The sequence below is a fragment of the Lathamus discolor genome, chromosome 6 (genome assembly GCF_037157495.1).
Source record: "Lathamus discolor isolate bLatDis1 chromosome 6, bLatDis1.hap1, whole genome shotgun sequence".
Taxonomy (NCBI): Eukaryota; Metazoa; Chordata; class Aves; order Psittaciformes; family Psittacidae; genus Lathamus; species Lathamus discolor.
In genome coordinates, this window is record NC_088889.1 from 74,102,426 (window position 1) to 74,124,586 (window position 22,161).

Sequence of the window (22,161 nt, forward strand, 5' to 3'; positions counted from 1 at the left end):
AGCCACCACTAGCCCACAGTTCTCAAACCACGCAATTCCAGCAGTTGCAGCAATGCACCTGTGTCCTACCACCCAGATCTGTGGCACAGCATCTTGCTGCTTTCAGCTTCATGAAGGGTTTGGCACATCAGGATGCTTGGCCATGATGGTCTGCAGGCTCAGCTGGACACTCTCATTCAACAAGAGCCTGGGTCAAACAACTTTAAGTGTACAAGCAAGGAGGAGCCCAAGGGGACTTGTAACTAAGCCAGAAATTTGCCTGGCTACACACAGCTACCAGGGATGTCTTTTTAAACACCACCTTTGCCGTAAGCAGAGATTTCAGCAGTAAGATCCCTGTAACTAACATGCATATGACACTTGGTGCCTCTCGTCCTTAAGTAGCTGTGTTCTCCTGGCACGCTGGAGAAGACAGGGACCTGCTCCCGTTTAAAAAGTGGGAAACTGACACAGAGAAAGAGATTCTGCAGCCTGCCCCAGAAGAGACTAGGGTTTCAAATCTGGATGTCATAAGTCTTCTGCTTCTACCATGAAAGCCCTTTCTCTGCTCCCTCCTGTCCACCTGCCTTCATGAGACAGAGAATTTCAGACCACCAGAACCCCAGGCAGCAAGAGGCAATGCAGCTTCCTCCCAGCTTCTAAAACCTTGAAAGCCAAACAGCACTGATTTCTGCCCTTACTTCCACCTCACCCTGAGGAGCACCTTCCTGTGGTTCCCCCACCAAGTACAGACCAAAGTCACTTAGGATGCACTTGCCTCCCTGTTCTGCTGCCAGGGAAGGGCTGCATTCATTCCCACAGGGGATGAATAGAGCAGGCTCAGCTGTGTGCTGCTCTAGAGCATCAGAAGCATTACCAGCTCTGAAGGTGGCCACAGGCAGGGACAGAAAATCAGCAGGAAAAGCCAGGTCTATCCCAGAACACCTGTCTAGCCTTGAATTGACTTCTCAGTACCCCACTTTCTTCCTGTGCTACAGGACTCCAGGGATGAGGCCATTCACAGCCAGGGGCTGCCTCCCCTGGGTTGTTCTGTTGACTGACTTCATTCTTTTAAGGGAATATATTTATCAGTTGCTCTCTGAAAGCCAGCCTTCCGCTGTTTCTTCACCCTGTTGTCTCACCCACCTCGCCATAAGAACTGCAGGTACTTTGATGCCTGACAGCCTGGCTGATCTCAGCAGGTCTTTTGAACCCACTTCCATAATCACTGCCTAAAGCAAGTTCTTCCCACGCAATTCACTGCTCACTGAATCATGGCCAGTGATTTTCCTGTCTCCAGGAATCATGCAGCACTTTGCTGGGATGAGCTCTCTTCTCCCTTTAGCAGGGGATATGCAAAATTATCAGAAGAACCACTCCTGCCCTAACAGGACACCGGTGTTATCTGCACCAAGACCGGCAGTTCCTGTTCTTGCCCCAACATCCGCTCCCAACATCCACAAAGCCCGGTTGTTCAGGAAATTTATTTCCACATGTCAAGATTTCACTTAGTTTCTCAAGCTCCTCCAAGCTACAGACTTTGAATCACGAGCAGTCTCAGCTGGCATACACAAGGCTGCAGAGGCACAAACTCTTCAGTGCCCTGTGCCAGCTTTGCACTGGAAGTCCCTAAACCTCCGTACTGTGCAGAGGCAAACTGGGGTATTCATCCGTGAGCTGCTGACACCTTCCCCAGCTCTGCAAGGAACACAGGGAAGCCAGCAGTGCGGAAGGAATAACTACAGAATCCCAGACTGCTTTGGGTTGGAAGGCACCTTAAAGCTCAGCCAGTTCCAACCCCCTGCACAGGCAGGGACACCTTCCACCAGACCAGGTTGCTCCAAGCCCCGTCCAGCCTGGCCTTGAACACTGCCAGGGATGGGGCAGCCACAGCTTCTCTGGGCACCCTGTGCCAGTGCCTCAGCACCCTCACAGGGAAGAGCTTCTGCCTAAGAGCTCATCTCAGTCTCCCCTCTGGCAGGTTAAAGCCATTCCCCCTTGGCCTGTCCCTACAGGCCCTTGTCCAAAGCCCCTCTCCAGGTTTCTTGTAGTTGCTTTAGGCATTGGAGCTGCTCTAAGGTCTCCCCTTAAGGAGCCTTCTCTTCTCCAGGCTGAGCCAGCCCAGCTCTCTCAGCCTCTGGCTCCAGAGCAGAGCTGCTCCAGCCCTTGCAGCATCTCCATGGCCTCCTCTGGACTCACTCCAACAGCTCCACGTCCCTCTTGTGCTGCTGCCCCAGAGCTGGATCAGGACTGCAGGGGGGTCTCCCCAGGGTGCAGCACAGGGGGACAATCCCCCCCCTCTCGTGCTGCTCATGCTCTGGTGGTGCAGCCCAGCACACCGGGGGGTTCTGGGCTCAAGCACTCACTGAAGCCAGGTCATGGGGAGCTGCTCATTGACCAACGCCCCCAAGTCCTTCTTCTAATCCTGCAGGAAGGACCCAGCTCTATTTTCAGGATCACTCTAAACCAGAAGGACAAACTTCCCCAGGACAGACCACCAACCAGAACTGCAGGCCAGCCACAATGCTTGGTACACACAGCAACAGATGTTGAAAACTTTATAAAACAGCCTTTATAAATGCTTCCTGGGCACTTCTAGGAACTCAAGTCCAGGACTGAGACCAAAGGCAATACCTACTTGGTTTAACACTGTTAGCAGCTCAACAAAGAAACTGAAGACAAGACTACAAAGAAGCAAAGTGTGATGGCACTTGCCTCAGTCTCCCAGAGTCATGCACCAGACCCCGTGAAGCACATTCCAGGACTCGCAGCCACAGAAAGGTGAGCAAACAGGGACTACAGTACAGATACTACATGACCATCACAGCAAACACCTCCAGAGGAAAGCCACAACAGCTCAGGGACACTCAGAAGCAAGCAGCTATTCCTGAAAGGCTAGCAACTCCAAACTCAAGCAGGTACAACCACCCACCGAGGCTGGAATCTACACACAGCAGGCACCAGGCAATGGCTCAAATATTATTAGCACACAACACAGCAGCCCCTGTAGCCAAGCCCCCGGGCAGAGGGGTTTTAGATGCTTCTAACATACCTCTCAACCTGCCAGAGACTGAATGCAGGACACCAGCCCTTCAACATGAAGAACAATTCCTCACTGCAAGTGGCTGACGGGGAAGGGGCAGAGGCAATGACTTGGAGATACATTTGAGGTGTTTCAAGGAGGGATATTGAGGGGTAGAAATTGAGGGGTGGAAACACTGAGATCTTTTGCAGAGTAATTCTGGTGTGTTTCATTCCCCTGAATCTGGTATTCAAAAGCATTTTGCTGCTTTTGCATGTTAACAGCTTCTCCTGCTGAGTTCAGAAGCTCTTGATACTTTCACGACCCAACCTGGAGTCACAATCCTCCATCTGTGATACCTAGTGTGGTTGGGAGGTCAGAAAGAAGAGGAGCCAATGGTACACTCATTAAAAGAGTGGAGATCACATTCCCAGGCTCACCTGCACAATTCAGGTGAGTGAGGAATGCTGGGATGAGTCCTGCAGTCTGTTCTGCATCACACAGCTTGGCATCACACGTGGAAATCTGGCTCTAGAAGCTTTCACAAGGAGCTGCAACTGTGCCTCTGGACAGAAGGACCCCACACCCAACAGGATGCAAAGCAACTAATCTCCCAGATGCACCACCCTGGATTCAAGCAGAGAGGTAAGCAGGTAAGCAGGCTCCTTCCCCTCCTCCTTACCTTCGCACCCGGTGGTGTAAATGCTGATGCTGCCGTGTTATAAGGGCACTTTCCCAAACAGGGCCACTGTGACTACTCCTATACCAGCTCACGGCTGGGTGCCCGGGGTAGGGTGTGCTACTGAAGCCATGGTCCGACTCCGTCTCTGCGGCCAGCGATGAGGCAGAGCTCCCCATGGTTCCCCCCTACCCAGGCCACGCCGAGGTTTATCCTAGGTTAGGTCCAAGCCAGTGGCATGGCAGTTCAGGTGGAATAGGCGAGGCGCTGCGGCATGGGCTGCTGCAAAGATCCTGACACACTGGAGAAAGGGAGGTCGGTTCTGATCAAGAGTTGAAAGAAAACAAACAAACAAACAAAAAAACAACAGAAGAGAGAGGGGAAACAAGGAAAGAAAAAAGAGAAAGATAAGGTATGATTTAAGCAACAACCCTCCAGTTTTAGAAGCCTGTTCATGCATGCTCTGACCAGGATCCCCATCATGGGGGATAGGAAGAGCTGTTTCACTAAATCCAGTTTTTGCTGCCCGAAGATTGGGAATAGAGGGGATCTAGAAGAGATTCTCCCCAGTTCAACTCCCCCAGGCAGGGGAAGCAGCCCCACTAGAGGAGGAAAGCCCAGCAGAAAGCCCTTGCCACCACAGTAAAGCAGGAGAAAACAGAACAAGCGAGCCTCACCTAAAGCCCAAACCAACACCCTGGGGAGCCACACACACAGAAAGGTGATTTTATTGGGATAGCTCTGGGCTCTGACCAGCACACAGGTTTTTGTTACCCTCCACTACAGGAGGTATGACTGGATGGCTTGTGTGTGGTCAGGATGTTTAATTTTTCACTACAGAAAGACTGAAACTGGGCAGCCTGGGTATCTGCACCAGCATGTTTTCTGTGGCTGTTTCACACAGTGCAGTGAAATAGTTTCAGTTCAAGCCAGTTTTTAGCTGATAGTGAGCATGCCCCTACTCACAGGGGCAGGTACTGTTCCTCCTTTTCTCCCTCTTTAATACAGTTTAGAATTTATTCTTTGAGCATCCTCACAGTTAAACTACAGAAACATTCTGTGTCCTCCAATATTCACAGAAGTTAAACATGTCTCTCCTTAAAGGAAAAAGGCCCGGCAATCGGGATGCATGTCAGGAGGAACGGATCAAGGGAACATTTAACAGAGCAAAAAAGAAGAAACGAGGAAGAAGAAAAAACCAGCACAGCCGAGCTTATTCAATTACCCACCAGGATTTGGAGAGATGAATGAACAGCAGACAGACCTTGCGAAGAAACTACTTTGTGCCATAAAAAGGCTGAAACGAAGACTCCTAAAATACAGTTTTTCAATCCCAGGATTGATCTAAGGGATCAAGAAAGGCCTTGACAGATAACAGACTCCCAAATGCAGCAGCTCAAGGAGCAGGTGCAGTTTTGCTACGAGCTTAATACCAGAATGTGCTTTCATTAGGCCATTAGCTGGAGAATGTCAGCTCCTCTGTCACGGTCTCTTCTCCATAACCTGCAAAGCCTGGACTAACAAAATAAAACTGAGGAAGAAAAAGCCCAAGAACACAGATCTCCCTACCTCGATTTCCTCAGTTTAATTGGTCTGCCCAACTGCTGAGCATCAGCCAACACATCCCTACACTGTGCTTCCCGCTACCTGCCCAGCAGCAAGAGTGCAGTGATTTTTGCAGATCCAGCCAAAGAGGATCCCTGGCGCTTCCCCTCTCATTTCCTGCTATTCAAGCAGTTCATTTGTAACAAATCTGAATTTCTGGCTAAATGAAAGCCATGTGATGCGAGGGGAGGAGTACTTCTAAGTACCATCAGCTCGAGTCTAGCTGGAGCCATCAGTTGTCGCACACCTGCGGCTGCCCCATCGCCAGCACTGTATGTGCTCCAGCAAAGGCGCAGCGGATGCAACTCAGAGACCTGCTAGAAGAGCAAACTCTGCCTCTCACCTCAAGGCTTGGGTTCTACTACGATAAAGTACATAAATAAAGGCAAGATGGGTAGAAATACAGCCCTGAAGAGTTCACTGTAGGCTGAGCGAAACAGAAGGCAGGATGCTCAGTTAAGAGCTTCCCCCCCTCTCCAGAGCTAAACTGCCAAATAAAGCAATTCCACAGGCTCTTCTGAGACCACTTCCTCAAGCTGGAAAAGCAGAAGCTTTTGCCTCCTCCTCCACATGGAAACACTAGTTATAGCTCACCACAACAAGCGAGAGCCATGCCTCCTGCCCGCATTACTGCTGACTCCCAACGTGTTGCTTGGGTCTCGGCCCATCCTCCTCCGCCAGCTCTGCACCAGGGTCTCTGAGCTCAATGCAAATGCTCCACAGGGACAAGAGAGGCTGGGAATCCTGCTTTAAAGCAGTGCAGTAAAAGCCCACAGTGGGTGGAGCTGGGGAGAGGAAGGGATCTATAAATAGGTGCAGGATAACCTAGCTAAGTCGTAGTGATCTCCAAGACTGTCTGGTCTAAGTGGGCTGCTTGACTGAGAGTGCTGCGTGAAATCGGATTTCTCCAGGCAAAGCAGTAAATCCTTTTCTTCAGGGTGACCCCTTGTGCCAGGTGAGAGCAGCCAGTGAACAATATTTAGGGGGGAATGCTGGCCCAAGAAGGGGAGAGGGCAAACCTGTTGGGAACAGGAAGAGCAGAGCATTACAGCTCAATGCAAAGCGTGTATGTGCTCGCCATGCTGCACCAGAGAACGCCTTTGGCCACACTAAGCAAATGAGGAGCCTGCAAGAAGGAAAGGTGAGAATGGAAACTACACTACAGTGAGGGAAGGAGTCAATTAAAGAATCCCACAAAGAAGAAAGCCTTTCTGGAAGCACTCACCCTTACTTTGGAGGAACTTCTCCCACTGGGCAGGGAGATGCCCCTGAGATGTCCTACAGGCACATTGCCCGGAGCAGAACAGGGGAGGCTTCAGCTGCTGAAGGGGAGCAAACTGCCAAGAGCTCCTTGGCAGGAGGGAGCAGGATTTTCCTTCTAATTAATAAAGCACTGCTTCCACCTATCTAATCTGGAGAGGAAGCAACAATGTGAACAGATTGAAGTGTCTTGAAAAGGGTGGATCTCACTCATGGAAATTAACAGTTAAGCACCTTAGCAAGATGCTGAGTTTGGATTTTGGTTTTTCTGCCCCTTGCAGCTGCAATAATTACCAGGTTTCAGCTGACACTGTTTAACTGCTCCCAAAATACTGCTTCCAAAATAAACTCAGATTTGATCTTCCTACCCCCGAGCCATGTGCACATGCTTACCCTGATCTGTCGTACGTGATGCTGGCCCTTCCTCAAAGTGCCCCACCAGCACTCTGAGCACAAGGCACTTCAGGATGGCAAAGCTCTCACATGGAGGTTCCTCCTGCTCCTGCACAGACAGCAGAGCAGTGGCCTGGATGCTTCCAGAAAAACCCTCAACAGCAGACGGTAGTCTGACCCTTTGGGCCCAGCTCTTTTATCACACCACCCCAAGCAAAGCAGGCAGGAAGGGTGGGAAGCAGGGTATGCCTGACCCCCTTTCCGTCCCTCCAGCTTCAAAGTGGGTTTTGGCTCTGAAGAGAGAAAAAAAAAACAGAAAAAAGGGAACTATTCCATGTGTTCCAGCATTATCTAGGAGGCTGCAGGATCAACTTTTCTGAGGACCCTCCTAAGATCAGTCCCAAGCTCTTCCTTTTGGCACACAGCAGGAAAAGGAGACAGGTCCCTGCCTCCTGGTTTTCAGCCTCCCAGACTCAGGGACAAGACTTTGTCAAGTCATTAATTCCTCCACTATCCCAATCTTTAAATAAGCTCACCTCTGAGCTACTCCCTTGTTCCAGGGAAGATAGAGGAATGCACACGCAGCCACCCCACACCGTAGACAGCTCTTGTGTGAGGTGGTGGGCCAGCAGCTGGCCCAGGAAAAGGCACATCATGTATCTGAGGGAAAAGCATCCCTCAAAGCTGTGACCAGAAGAAGCCACACAGGAGGAGGCTGCAAGTACCTTCTCCTCCCTCTGCTGTGTGAACTCCCCTGCCTGGGGGCTGGCTAAGATGGGCTAGGACCCAGTATCACCAGCAACAGCAAGGAGGAGCTCTCTATGCTTCACTTACATGCAACCTGCTGCCTTCAGGGAGAAATAAAGGTTCTTGAAGAGCTCTGAATGTCCCATCCCCACGCACAGCCCTAGGGACTGCAGAATGTGACTCGCACATCCTTAAACACAAAGCAGTTCACTGAGGCAGATGAGTACAGCTGACCTGGGGCATCAAGCTGGAGGAGACCACTTCATGTATCATGAAGACCCCTGGCCCTCTACCAATCTTGCCACCATGAACAGCAGAGCTCCCTACCTATTACTGAGGAACATGTGCGAAAACAGGGTCCAGGGTAAACAGGGAGCAGTGTACAAAGATGGGTAAAGTGCACAGCATGAGACATGTCAGCATACAAAGATTATAAAGCCCCAGAGGAAGCTTATATGGTACGGGATAACGAAAGAAGGATTGCTTAGTGGAGTCCCGGAGGTGTGTCATGCCAAGCAAGCAAGGAAAAGAAGCTCAAGCATTTGTGTGCACAGAAAATGACACACAGCCAGCTCCCAGCTCCACACAGCAGGGTGGCCCAACCTGAGGATGTGCCAAACCAGGTACCAGCAATTACCAAGCAGTACACAACTCAGATTCACCAGCCTGCAATGACCCTGGTAACAGAAGTAACCCCAGGGGAAGAAGGATGAATCATCTCTTCTTCCACAAGGCAGGGGGCAGAAAAGCAGTCAAGCAACAAGATACCCACCTCAGGCAGATGCAATTCAAGATGTTAAACACTGACCCAACAAGAGCACTATGGCTCCGGTGCAGCAAGAGCTCCCATGATCACCCGCAGGACCCCTGTGCAAAGCAGCCAAGCAGACGGGAATGCTCTGTGTTCTGCACAAAGCCAGTGTCTTGGTGACAAGAAACAAAGTTCTGCTGCTTTCTCCCTGCCTTCACCTGCCAAGCCAGCACTACAAGGCAGCCCGAGCGCTGCAGCCTGGCAGGATATTAAGGAGTCAGCAAGTTCCAGTTCCTTTGCAAAGCTTCTGGCAGGGAGAGAAGGGAAGGTCTCCAAGGACAGACTGAGGCATAGGTATAACAGGAAGGATGGGCCAGTGTCGGAACACTCAGCTGGGATGTGGGAGGTTATTTTAGCCCTCGTACTCTACCACAGAGCTTCCTGTGCGCCTCAGGGCATAGTCCTGGCACTGGGGAAGTGTGCCTCACCTCCTAGGGCCAGGAAGTCTCCAGGTTCACGAGGCACTTGGATGATAGGCAGTGCTGGGAGGACAGATAACATGGAGAGAAGGGTAAAACTTGCCCACCCAAACATTTGTTATGGGACAGCAGGGCTAAGAGCAGAGAGGGCAGTCGGATGTTATGGCCTTAGAGGAAACCTGGGGGACGGGAAGCTGCAAATGAGCTATTTTCCAAATCAGGTGAGAAACAAACCGGTGCACTGCTTGCAAAGGTATCAGCAGATGAAATGAGCTGCTTGGATTTCTAGATGGGCTATTCATGAGGTAAGAAGATAATTTAACCTGAGTCCTAGACCAGCACCAAACAGGACCTCACACTTCATGCTATGCTTTAACGAAGTCCAGAAGAGCAGCACAGCTTTCCAGCCACAGACAGCAACATGCAAAGGCAAGCTTGAGGATCTTTACCTTCCTTCCGCTGCCTTGGTTCTGGCCCAACTTTAACACAGAAGAAACTCATACACAGCAGCTGAGTTGGGCTGAAATGCGGTCAATGCCCAGAACTGACTCTTCATAAGTATGCAGGCAGAGGAAGATGTGCCCAAAGCTTGAAGTGAAAGCTTGATAGGAAAAGCAGATTTATTGTAGAGCCAACTTAGCCACAGAGCAACTGCCATCAAAGTCTGAAAAGTTTCCTCTTTTCCCTTGCACAGGACACTGCAGACCACTGATAGGTTATCCAGTGAGCTACTGCAAATCTAGCATAGTCACTTTGAGGGAGGAGATTATAGAGATTTGAAAGGGCCATCAACATCTTAGTTACAAGCTACAAGGAGAAAAAGAGAGAGAAGCAGTAGACAAGAAGGTTTCTTCAAAATAAGGGTTAACTTCAAACACCATCTCCATTGACAACTGAAGAGCAGGAAGGTCCTTTTCTGAATAAGCATGTAAATGGCAACAAAGGCAGTGCTGAAGAAGGGTCTGGAAAAAACCCAATAAAACCCAACCAAATCTCTAAAACCCAAGCGCTCTACTAAGCCAATTAACATTGCTGCAACAAAGTGCAACAAGATTCTTGTATCTTCTGGTTTACCAGCTAATTGCGGCTGCCTTTGAGTGCAGTGTTAACAAAAGGCTGTGTGGGCTGGCATGGTTTGTCTCATTAGCAACATCGTGGTAATGCCACAGAAAGAAAGACAAGGGCAAGAAACAAAACAAGAGCAAGCCACAGCACCCAATCTGGGTAAGCTTCACCAGCAGATCTGACTTCCAGATCTTTTCCTCCCTGTATTTAGAATCCCTGTAGCAGAGCTCTGTCATCCAACTCAGTCCACAGCATGCCCCAGCTAGAAAATATGCCAGGCTGAAAAATCCCCTCAACATACTGCTTGCTGTGAGCAGTTTGTTATAAAAACAGGAAGCTTTTAGTTGCCTGCTACCAATATACTATAGAATGAATGGAAAGGAGCAGAAGCAGGGATGCTTTGCCGGAAGAACACACACACAGGACTCTTGCCAGGAAAAACGCATCTTGAGTAACACGTGCTCTTAGTTTCCTCTTTCTTTTTTTCCCCCAGAAAGGTTTAACTACACTCTGGGTTACCCAGCAGCAATAAAACATTTCTTTCCCCCCTTTCTCACTTACAGCAGAGTGTTGATTGGTAAACAGCAGATCTTCCTGTCTGAGGCTGTGCCAGCCTGTGCAGAACAGAACTGTTGTTATTGCACATTCACAGCTAGAGATAAACATGAATAAGAGCCACGAGTAAGAGCCAGGCACTGGCTCTTCAATACACTTCTTTATCAGGTTCACCTTGATTCAACCATTTCTGACAACATCTCTCCTTCCTGAAGGAGCAAGATGGCACAAGTAGCAAGGACAAACTTAAAAAAAGCAGCAATAGCACAGAGAAGTCTCTTTTGTACTCTCTACCACGCATAAACTGTGCAGCTCAGAACTCCACCTGCATGTAAGACACTCAAAAGCACAACATGGAAATAAAGGGGCCCAGCAAAACCAAACTCCCCAAAAGAAGCAATGGGAAAACAAAGCGGCTTTCAACACGCTTCTCAGGACAGATCTGCATCAAGAGCCACAACCGCTGCAGGACATAAAGGTTACAGAGAACCAGGAAAATTGCAAGTCATCTCTCATCTGCAAGATGACACTCTGCAATGGCACAGGTACAATAAACCAACCCAGGAAAATGGGATACTGGAAGTCAGAGGAGGGTTTCTAACCTCTCAAAGAGCAGATCTCTGGACCAGCTGCTCCAGAAGCACTGGGGAAATAAAGCACAGAGTTAGTTCCTGACCTGCACAAGATGACTGTCTTCAGCAGTAGGAAACTGGGCTTGATGACCCATTAAGTTCCTCCCAATCACCCAGCAAGCTGAACTCAATAGGGCCATAGGTGCCCAGGCATAGCACAAACACGAGGTCAGACCCAAAAGGACACCAGGGATTTTATCTTCAGATCATGCTAAGCTGACAGATAAGCAGATGAAGAGCTGGCCACTGCAGAAGGGAGGGGAACAAAGTTGCAGCAAGAAGCAGAGTTGCAGCCAGTGAAAACCCAGGGTACAGACTTGGAAAGCAAAGTCTCAGAGATGGCAAGAGGGGGAGGTGTCCCTGAGCACACTGTCCCCACACACTCCAGCCACAGCTTTAATTCTAACACAGATTAGACAGGCAGTAAACCACGTCCAAACCACTTCCAGCTGCATCCCTTCCTATAGACAGCTCCCAGTCTTCACTGCATTGTCCTGCCCAGAGTCACACGGACTCTTCACACAAGGGCAGCAGTACCTGGGTGTCTCCTTCTGCCAGTTTTATGCAATTTGGCCTTTCCTGGCTTTAATCAAGCACCACGTCCCAATTTCCAACCAGATGGCCTAGATTTAAACCACCATGTCTCTGGCTGTGCCTCAGGCAAGCGCAAAGGTAGGATGAGCTTGACAGACAACAGTGGCTTTTGACTTTTTCACCACAACCAACCAGGACATAAAAGCAGAAGAATCACTGAGAAGTGCACAAGAGGCTGCCACATTCCCTGAGAGCACAGGGATCCAGAAGAGCACACGGATCCAGGAGAACACACAGGAGGTGGGACAGGCAGAGCAAAACCCAGGGTGGGCAAGATGACAGTTCCCCTTTTAGCACAGCTCAGCACAGTGAACTAATGGAGAAGCCTCACATTACTGCTTACTCCTCTCCACCTCCAAATCACCCCTGTAACTGTCCTGGGCCACCCTGAAAAACACGTGAATGCTTCTGCACACTGATGTTCGTTATTTCTGTCAGGAGATGATACTATAATTGGAATTCATAGATGCACAGACTGGTCTGGGTTGAAGGCTTTAAGCTCAGCCAGTTCCAACCCCCTGCCATGGGCAGGGACACCTTCCACTAGACCAGGTTGCTCCAAGCCCTGTCCAACCTGGCCTTGAACACGGCCAGGGATGGGGCAGCCACAGCTTCTCTGGGCACCCTGTGCCAGCGTCTCACCATCCTCACAGGGAAGAACTTCTGCCTAAGAGAACCAGTCTCCCCTCTATCAGGTTAAAGCCATTCCCCCTTGGCCTGTCCCTACAGGCCCTTGTCCAAAGCCTCTCTCCAGGTTTCTTGTAGCCCCTTTAGGCACTGGAGCTGCTCTAAGCTCTCCCCTTAAGGAGCCTTCTCTTTTCCAGGCTGAACAAGCCCAGCTCTCTCAGCCTCTGGCTCCAGAGCAGAGCAGCTCCAGCCCTCGCAGCATCTCCATGGCCTCCCCTAGCTGGTGTTAACACCTGATGCAACCGAAGTGATCTGGATGTGACAGTGCTTGACACTATGATACTCCCCTTCCCTCACCAGAGCAGCTCCACTGGCTCACTGCCTCCGCCACAAGCAGCTCCTCTTCAGCTACACCACTTCAGCTGGAACTGTAGGATGTGTTCAATTACACAACGCCTTAAGCAATATTTGCCCATGAGAGCACTTATTTGAACAAATGTAACGATCACATGAGGAAAATGCTGTACTTTAAGATGAGAAGGCTGAAGTATAATACAGATGCCTTGAGTAAGAAGCTGCCTTTGCTACAGCAAAGCCAGCCCTACCGACTGTCCACCATGTCAGAGCTGGCCTCTTAACCAAGAGCTGCTGGCAGCACCCTGAACCCCAGTTAACCCAAACGTGCAGATGGAGAGATCACATCACAGGAGTCCCTCTCAAATTCCTTGCGAGATGTGTCGTGCTGCCTCAGCCTCATGGTATGCTACAGACCCCAACCTTCCCTCCAGCAGGCTCTGCTTGCTAAAGCACCTTGCACAGCAAGGTCAGGCAACAGTGCAAGGGCTTTGCACACCTGCAGTAGCATTCATGAGACACTCCAAGGCTGCATCCAAAATGATCCAAGACCAGGAATGTTACTTCACCCCTCCCACAGCTGGGAACTAGCCATGGTGCAGGTCTCAGCCAACCCCTGCCTGGTGACGGTCACTACTCAAAGACCACAGCTAGCCTATAAGCAGACCAGATGGGCCAACACACCGTACAGTGCTATTCATTCCATTAATCCAAAACCCTGGCCTAGAAGAAGCCTGGCTCATTTGAAAGCATGGACACCACCATGAGAGGTTCTCCTTCAGTGGACATACAAGCGTAACCTGAAGGTACAAGCTCCATCTGGCTTCCCACTACCTTGTCTTGTCTCTGCAGAGCAGGCTCTGCACCACCAGCCCAAAGCAGCCCGATCATGTAAGGTACAACAAAGTCATCTCCATGTCCCAGTCCTGGGCTGGGAACTGCCACAGCACAGTGGTGACTGCAGACAAAGAAAGGCAGAGGTTCTTAGATTAATCAATTTCCCTGCCTTTGCACTGCCTCAAACACCCCCTGGGGCAGTCATGCAGTCTCCACATCTTAGGGCTGTGAGGTCCTGGAGGACCCCACATTTTCTCTTCCACTCTTACAGTTTGTTTTTAACCATGAGAAAACCAGGGGACACCAGTATCCCCACCCACATGAGCACATGGCCTTCACACACAGCAAGGAGAGGCAAACACTCAAAGGATTCAACACAAGGAAGACAGACAAGAACAAGGCGTGCGAGACAAGAAGCGGGGTAACGGTGCTTACAGACCAGAGGGAAAACGGTCTTTGTCTTTTCAGACCCTCCCAGCCCAGCAGAGAGCCAGAAAAGCTTCTCACCCAGCAGGGTTTCTGCTCTGCAGGTCCAATGCCCAGCTGGTGTGAAGTCAGCCGGGTGTCCCTGGAATGGAGCGGCTGCTGTTGGCACAGGTGGAGCAGCGAGGGTGGAGAAACATGCTAGCACATCTAGCACACTGAGCCTGCTAGGAGGAGCAGCTGCTGCACCAGGCTGGGGGACAGAGAGGAAAGAGAGCCACGTAAGAATAAATGGCTGCTCAGACCCCAGGCTGCTCAGCATCACACCAGCACACATAACCAACCTCGCATCTTCAGTCATTCGCTCAACATCCAATTGAACGCAGCGCTCCGAAGTGTCCGTGCCTCCTGCAGCATCCCGGGCTGGAGCTTGGTCCCGCCGGGAGACAGGAGCCCATCTGCTTGTGGGTCAGCTCCGGTCCTCTGCTCGTGGTTTCAGAACCTTTGGTGTTAACTTTTTAGTTCTGTTCCCACCGCTGGAGTTACACCCTGCTTAGCATCCTGGTAGAGCTGTTGCCATCCCAGGTAACACAACACCTCTGGAGCACTGCAGGATCTCAACAAGGACTCTGGACAGCAGCAGGACAGGATCTCCAAAGGGGTATGGATGCGAACGTAGGAATGACTGGAGGGACACACTGCCTGAATGATCAAACACAGAAAGAGATGTTCATTACTCCACATGGCCTGGACATCATTAGCAGTTACATCCATTGGCAATTCCAAAGCACAAATTCATCTGATGATGCCAAACGTGCCCATTCCACCCCTGAAAAGCACAATGCTTGAATACTTGCCTCTGCAAACCTCACTCCCCCAAGATATTTCACCTTCCCCTTTCATATTCTCTGCTCCTGAAACAAGATGTTTTAACAAAATTCATACTTTGTGAAAGTGCTGTCTCCTTTGGAACAGGCTTTTATCAGATGGAGGCAACAAGAACCCTTGTCCATAACGCACTGGCTCACCAGCACAGTCTCATTTTCTCTGTTTTAGACTGGTGAGGGAGCAAAAAAAAGCAAATAAGGATTCAGCCAGAACAGTGTGATCACTGAGCCTCTTTGGGAGCATGGCAGAAGCATGCAGGAGCAACAGATCTGGTTCTGCCTGACCCCCTCACCCTCTCTCCTACAGCCACTTGGTCAGATGCAGCATGGTGCCCCTGGGGTAGGCTACGGTGAATTCACAAAGAGCTTTTTTCTCTTTCAGTGCTCTGCACCACTGAGGCTTCCAGGCAGTGAGGAAAAGACAACCTGTGGTGAGCACCTGGACACGTGCTGCTAATGGAATTAAATGAGCAAATGAAGAATCACAGAATCAAATTGGTTTGGGCTGGAAGGCACCTTAAAGCTCAGCCAGTTCTAACCCCCTGCCATGGGCAGGGACACCTTCCACTAGACCAGGTTGCTCCAAGCCCCTGTGTCCAACCTGGCCTTGAACACTGCCAGGGATGGGGCAGCCACAGCTTCTCTGGGCACCCTGTGCCAGCGCCTCAGCACCCTCACAGGGAAGAACTTCTTCCTTACAACCTGAACTTTCCCTGTTTCAGTTTGAACCCATCACCCCTTGTCCTATCACTACGGTCCCTTATAAAGCTTCCTTCTCTGGCATCCTTGTAGGCCCCCTTCAGATCAATGGAGAAGGCTGTGGTGCAGGCAAGAGATACCACATGGGGGCCAGTAAAAAGTAAATCAGGGGCTGATTAAGGTTGTAAAGAACCATCCTGATATGTCCAGCTCAAGGGTCTGCACAGCACTGGCTCCATCAGGACCTCCAAGCCTACAGCATCTCCAAGGCACTCCTGGAAAGGCTGCTGAGACCTGCAGAGGGAGTGAGACAAACACCAGAGGATGGAGAACCCACAAATGCCTACAAGAGCCTGCGTGACACCACATCACTGCTCCTGCAGGAGATGTGTTCACATACGCATGGCCTAGGAAGAGAAACTGCTTAATAATACCCAGCAGCTTAACATAAAGCCCGTGGCTGTGCTGCAATTCCAAGGACTGCCCCAGCTCTGCCTGCTGACATGAGTGGTGATGAGATGGAGAGCAAGACCTTGAGCACATCAGTGCAGAGGCCTCTCTGGAGAGCAGAGCTGCTAGAGGGAGGACACAGCTCAGCACACGGGGACCCTCGCACTGTGTTCCCACTTCCACTGACTGGCACTAACACAGGAGAGAGAACTTGTTACCCAGCCAGGCTGCCCAAGAGTTGGCTTCTCTGCAAACCTGGTTGTTACAGAAGGACCTTCTGCTGTCAGAAGGACACAACACAAGCTCGAAAGCTGCCTGTGATCTCTTCAGTCCTCGATAAACTCAAATCACTTGGGAACAAGGAGCCGAAAGGGAAGCTTTGGTGCCACAGGAAGTGCCACACCAGAAGTGCAGCTGGGTAATATGACCAGAGGTGAAAGACAGCTTTTGGTAAGGTCTTGGTCTCCATTTCACCAAAGCAAAGGTGAACTGATACCCCTAGAGCTTTGGTAAGGGCTCCAATCCCAGGCTGGGCTGAGACATCAGCCTGGCCTCCAGGCACTGAGCACTCACCACCCTACTCTGAGGCTACTCAAGCCCCAGCATTCAGTTCATGCCCTGGCTGGCTACAGAAGAGGCTGCACCGCAGGAACAGAAAAGCCATTTCTTGCTTGATGAACACATATTAGAGTTTACATCACCGGCACAGGGCAGAGGCATGCGTATGCAGAGGAACAGAGATGGTTCTAATACCGCTTTTAATGTACCAGCCTAAAGACCTGCCTTCAGTTTTTACAAATCAAACTTGATCATCTCGAGCTGGCAAAAATAGCCCCATGTTCCCTCAAGTTATTTTCTTTTCAACTAGGCAGGGTACTGCACAATAGGAAATATCAGCAGTTATGTATTCAACCTCCAGAAACCCAAAGGGCCAATTTGAACAACCCACGGCGGCTTTCCAATCCTCCCTGATCTATTTGCTGGAGTTGGAGTGAAAAGCATGCTGCCCCCGAGACATCCAGCAAACTCCACGTCCCACTAATTACAGCCATATAAATGTATTATCTTGGCTGTCAAACAGGGGCTGCCTGAGCAGGACGACACTCTGCAATGTAAATGCAGGAAAACAATTGCTCTTTCTGCTGGTGGCACATTGCTTTGGATCTGATTTCCTTTCCAGTGCTCCCCCTTCTCCCTCTGCCCAGGCATCAGGGCAGCAGCAAGAGGAAATGGCACACAAAACCCCTCCTCATCTTTTAAGCCACTGAACGCAACGTGATGTTGGGAATAGCATTGGTATTTTGTAGCAGAAACCTGAAAGCTGCTAAGGCAGGGGGAAGGAACTGTGAAGGCAAGAGTTAAACGTCTCGTTTGCAGGCAACAGCCCCTCTGCCTCCCTTGGCCTGCCTCAGCTGCCATTGCTAGCTACAAGGCAAGCATCAGCATTCCAAATAGCAGGAATTCGTTAGGAGGCTGCTCCTCCCTGCCCTGCTCTGTGCCGGTGGCCTGGAAAGGGCTGTGTGTGCACACAGGGTCCAACAGCTGCCATCAAGGCTGAGGCACAGGCAGGCAGATGCAGGAGGCTGCGGGGAGCCAGTAGGCAGCACGCTGCACTCCGGAGGTGGGATTATGATGGAAAATGAGGAGGAAGCCACTGACTCACCTGTGCCACCCGCACAAGCTGCCTTCTCCAGCCTGCACCAAACATGACCTTTCTCAGAGCCCCACGTTCCAGCAAATCAGCCCTTCACAAGGTTTCTCTCAGCACTGCGTGCTAGGAGAGAGCAGCGGGACACAGACTGCCCAGATCCCTCCTTGTGCCCTGCAGCCAGAGCCCTTCACTCCAGCCCCCCCCGCTACACCACAGACAAGACCACAGGAAGCCACGGAGATGCTGGGAGGACTGGAGCAGCTCTGCTCTGGAGACAGGCTGAGAGAGCTGGGCTGGATGAACTTTAAGGTCCCTTCTGAGCCAACCAGTCTACGATTCTTACGAATTTCAATTACAGTATCATCTTCATTTCCCTCTGCAAAGCTCTGGGATTCAAAGCGCAGATAATGGGTGGAGAGCCCAGGAGAATGGTGGGGGTGTCACTGCATCGCACAAGGGCACCAGGCCCCTCCACTGGGTCACCCAGTCCTCCCGCCACTGCCTGGGCAGGATGCCCAATCTTTTTTACGTGCAACTTTAGCAGTTTTGGGTTGATTTTCAATATTTATTCCAACTTAGGAAACATTAAGCCTGGCCCACGCCTCAGGTTCCCTTATGCACCACGTCATCAGGCTCAAGGAGGCTGCTTCCTTTCCTGCTCAGCAAACACAGCAAGTCACATCACACCATCAAAGGCCTCTCCAGCCCTCCAACCCCACTCGGAGAAGGGAGCACTGTTGGGTCTTGCCTTCTGCCTACAACTGCTAAAGCCTTGGACACAAACAGGAGCTGATGCAACTTTAAATGAGTTAATATCCCCATGTACATAAAATCGCGGCAATTCGAATCATGCCTCTCTGACACATTACGCCACCGCAGCCCATTCCTCAGGCAGAGCTCAGTCCTGCTCTGGTTCACTCAGGGGCACCAGGCAGTCTGTTTGGCACTGGGACTCAAGAAACGGCCTTGTAAAAGCCACCAGCAGCGTTGCAGGAGGCTGGTCTGTCACTCAGCTGCCCTCCCACCACAGGTCTGCTCCAGGTTAGGGAAGGTGGCAGCTTGCACAGCCCTGAAACACAAGCCCCTGTGACAACATGCAAAGTACGGCAAGGTTTTGGTGTTCAGATCAACAGGGGCTAAGCCTGGGATCTGCAGCCTGCCTCCACCAGCTTAGGACCTGTACTGGTCATCTCCATCTCAACTCCCTGCAAACACGTCTCCTGTCCTCTGTTACCTCCTGACTGACCCACAGCAGCACACCACCATCCCTGCTCCAATGCCCCTGGCCATGTGCAGTAAGCACTTCTCAGATAACCTTCTGTCCGACCATGAAAACCCACCCATCCGCATCCCGGCCCGAAGGCCTGTGGAGAACAGCAGTTGAGATTCCAGTCTGGAAAAATGCTTTGAGGAAACAGTATGACATTTCAAACACAGCATGCACATTATTCCATCTTCCCCAGCAGTTCACCAGATGATCACCCCACAGGGCTTGTCTCCTGCTGCTTGGGAGGGAAGGAATGTACCCCAGCAGCAGGCGCAGGAGGGGGAGAGGAGAGCTGCTCAGAAAATGGAGAGCCTGGCCAGTGTACAGAGCCCTTCCAACCACTGTTACAGACCTCTGCATCCAGGATCTAGAGGCTGACATGCCTTATAACTGCAGCTGAGCTGACATGCAGTAAAATCCAGGGGTCTTGATGAGGCACAGCCTTAGGATGGTTCAGGGAGCCAAGCATAAGAGCCAGCCAGCCGGTTCTGAAGGGCAAACTCCCCAACGCTCCAGAAACTGCACAAAACGCGCTTAGCCCGCAGCAGGCAGCTTTCTAAGCTGGAGGTTGGAGTGCAGACCTGAAAGACAGGGGCTGTGCTGTGCTCCGGCCCCGGACCTGGCCCGCAGCAGCACCGAGCCAGTTCGCTGCCACAGGCGAGGCTCCGCTGCCCGGAGGAGCCCCGGAGGCTCGCTCTGGCTGTGCCGAGCCGGGCCAGGCAGGCTCAGGGCTCCAGCGCGGGGGCACGCGAACCTCCCCGGCCCCGCACGGCTGCTGCGCGGCTCGTAAATGCATTAAACCCGGCCGGGCGCGGGTACGAGGAGCTCCCCGCGGGTAGGGCACCCAAGCAGCCGCAGAGCCCCGGGGCGGCGCTGCCGCCTCTCCGGCTTGCCCCAGCACCGAAACCCCCGACACCAGCCTCCAAACTCAGCCCCCGCCGACCCCCCGCGCTCGGGCCCACCGGCAACAGGTAGCGGGCGGCCCCGGGGGGGGCCGCGGCCCACCCGGAGAGTCCGCCCGGGAGAGCGCCCGCCCGGCGGCGCGGGCGGCAGTCGCGGCCCGCGGGACTGCAGCGGGAGGCCCCGGGCGGCCCGATCCCACCGCCCCGCGCTCCTGCCGCCCCCCGCCGCCGCGTACCTGGGCATGGAGGAGCCGCGGTGCTGCTCGCGTTCCTCCCCCGGCCCCACACTTTGCCCCGGGCAGAGCAACTTCCACCCGCTCCCGCCCAGCGGCTCCGCCGCCGCCTTCCTCCCGCTCCGCCGCCGGCCCGGCCTGCCCCGGAGTCCCAGAGCCCGCCCTTACGCCGCCGCCGTGGCGTATCGCCCCATCCCGGCCTCCGGGCGCTACGGCGTGCAAGCGGCGCAGAGGCCGTCGTGAATAGCGCAGGGGGACTACAAGCCCCGAGGGGCGTCGCGCGGAGGAAGCGGAAGGCAGGGGGGGAGTGGGGCGGGCCGGGGGCGAGCCGGGACCGGGGCTGAGCGACCCCCTCCCGGCGGGAGCGGCGGCAAGGCGCGGCCGGAGAACTACAGCTCCCGGCGTGCTTTGCGGCGGCGGGGGGTGTCACCGGGCCGGGGTCGGTGCCGAGGGCGGTGCTTCCCCGGTGCGCAGGCCCGAGCCGGGGCCCGCAGCTGCCCGGCGCTGGGGCGGGGGAGGAGCGCGGGCACGGGTGGGCGACGCCGCGCGTCCTCCGAGGCGACGGCAGCGGCCCGAGCCCCGGCGGGGCGGGCACCCGCGAGGAGGTGGCTGAGCCGGGCTGCGGCGGCCGCGGCGCAGGGAGCAGAGCCCCGGGCTGCGCGGCCCTGCCCGGCGCGCCCGGCTAATTACAGTAATGAGCTGGCGACACTTGGAGCGCGCTGGCGCTGGCACGGAGCTGCCTCAGCCCTCGGGCGCTGTGCAGCCGGGCTCGGGAACAGCAGCCGTGCCAGCGGGGAGAGCACAGCGCGGCCTGGGCAGCCCTCAAAGCGCTGCCCCGCGAGCACGGCCCCCGGTGCTGCTGCTGCTGCGCGTCCGTCGGCTGCAGATCACAGCCCCCGGTTCGAGTTCACGGGTGTGAGCAGCTCCCGGGACCTGGTTCAGTGAGCGCTTGAGCCCAGAACTCCCCATGTGCTGGGCTGCACCCCCAGAGCGTGAGCAGCAGGAGAGGGAGGGGATTGTCCCCCTGTGCTGCGCTCTGGAGAGACCCCCCCTGCAGTCCTGATCCAGCTCTGGGGCAGCAGCACAAGAGGGACGTGGAGCTGTTGGAGCAAGTCCAGAGGAGGCCATGGAGATGCTGCGAGGGCTGGAGCAGCTCTGCTCTGGAGCCAGGCTGAGAGAGCTGGACTGGTTCAGCCTGGAGAAGAGAAGGCTCCTTAAGGGGAGACCTCAGAGCAGCTCCAGTGCCTAAAGCAACTACAAGAAACCTGGAGAGGGGCTTTGGGCAAGGGCCTGTAGGGACAGGCCAAGGGGGAATGGCTTTAACCTGCCAGAGGGGAGACTGAGATGAGCTCTTAGGCAGAAGCTCTTCCCTGTGAGGGTGCTGAGGCGCTGGCACAGGGTGCCCAGAGAAGCTGTGGCTGCCCCATCCCTGGCAGAGTTCAACGCCAGGTTGGACAGGGCTTGGAGCAACCTGGTCTGGTGGAAGGTGTCCCTGCCCATGGCAGGGGGTTGGAACTGGGTGAGCTTTAAGGTCCCTTCCAACCCAAACCAATCTGCCACTCTGCATGGCATCCCAACCCACCCCCTGCCAGACTCACCTGTTCAAGCTGCACCTTCAAACCCTCCCACCCTATTGAAAAGTGGAGCAGCTGGTGCAGTACTGCTGAGCTCAGGGTGCAGGGGTGCTCCCCTCCCTCTGTTACAAGTGAATACAGGGAGCAGGACCTCAGATGTGGGGCAGCCAGGCCAGGCTGGCACACAGAGACGGGAAATAAACGGTTGTCAGGCTTTCTGTGCGGGGAATTGTGATCGCCACAGATTGTGAGACCCATCAGTCCTCTGTAAAGACAGCATGGGGACACTTGTTCTTGAGGGTGGACCAGAGGAAAAGCCATCCCCCACTGCACCCTGGGTTGAAGAGGTCCCAGGGCTCAGTGCCCTCCCAGCCTGTGCCTGTGAGAAGCTCCAGGCAGGTGTGCTGGAGCTGGGTGGATGGGTGCATTTCCACAATGATGTCCAAGACCTTTCATCATCTCAACTACCAAGCTTGTGACACACTTGGACACCATT

General features: G+C 53.1%; 1 protein-coding gene across 10 annotated transcripts in view; it reads right to left on the reverse strand.

Annotated features, from left to right (window-relative positions):
• CAPN15 (calpain 15) overlaps positions 1-20,482 on the reverse strand; it is a 60,746-nt gene extending 40,264 nt beyond the window's left edge. The window contains exons 1-6 of one of the 10 annotated variants that reach the window (XM_065683650.1): positions 20,260-20,480; positions 14,347-14,704; positions 14,087-14,255; positions 11,138-11,178; positions 10,542-10,594; positions 3,684-4,002 (exon numbers count right to left, since the gene is read on the reverse strand). In XM_065683650.1, coding sequence (XP_065539722.1) covers positions 3,684-3,859 — 176 coding nt within the window. In that variant the 5' untranslated portion in view covers positions 3,860-4,002; positions 10,542-10,594; positions 11,138-11,178; ... (1 more) ...; positions 14,347-14,704; positions 20,260-20,480. Of the gene's footprint in view, positions 1-3,683; positions 4,003-10,541; positions 10,595-11,137; positions 11,179-14,086; positions 14,256-14,346; positions 14,705-19,308; positions 19,661-20,094 lie in introns of those variants that run through there. The other 9 variants (XM_065683647.1, XM_065683651.1, XM_065683652.1 and 6 more) reach the window with 9 other exon arrangements.
• Positions 20,483-22,161: the final 1,679 nt, after the last annotated feature.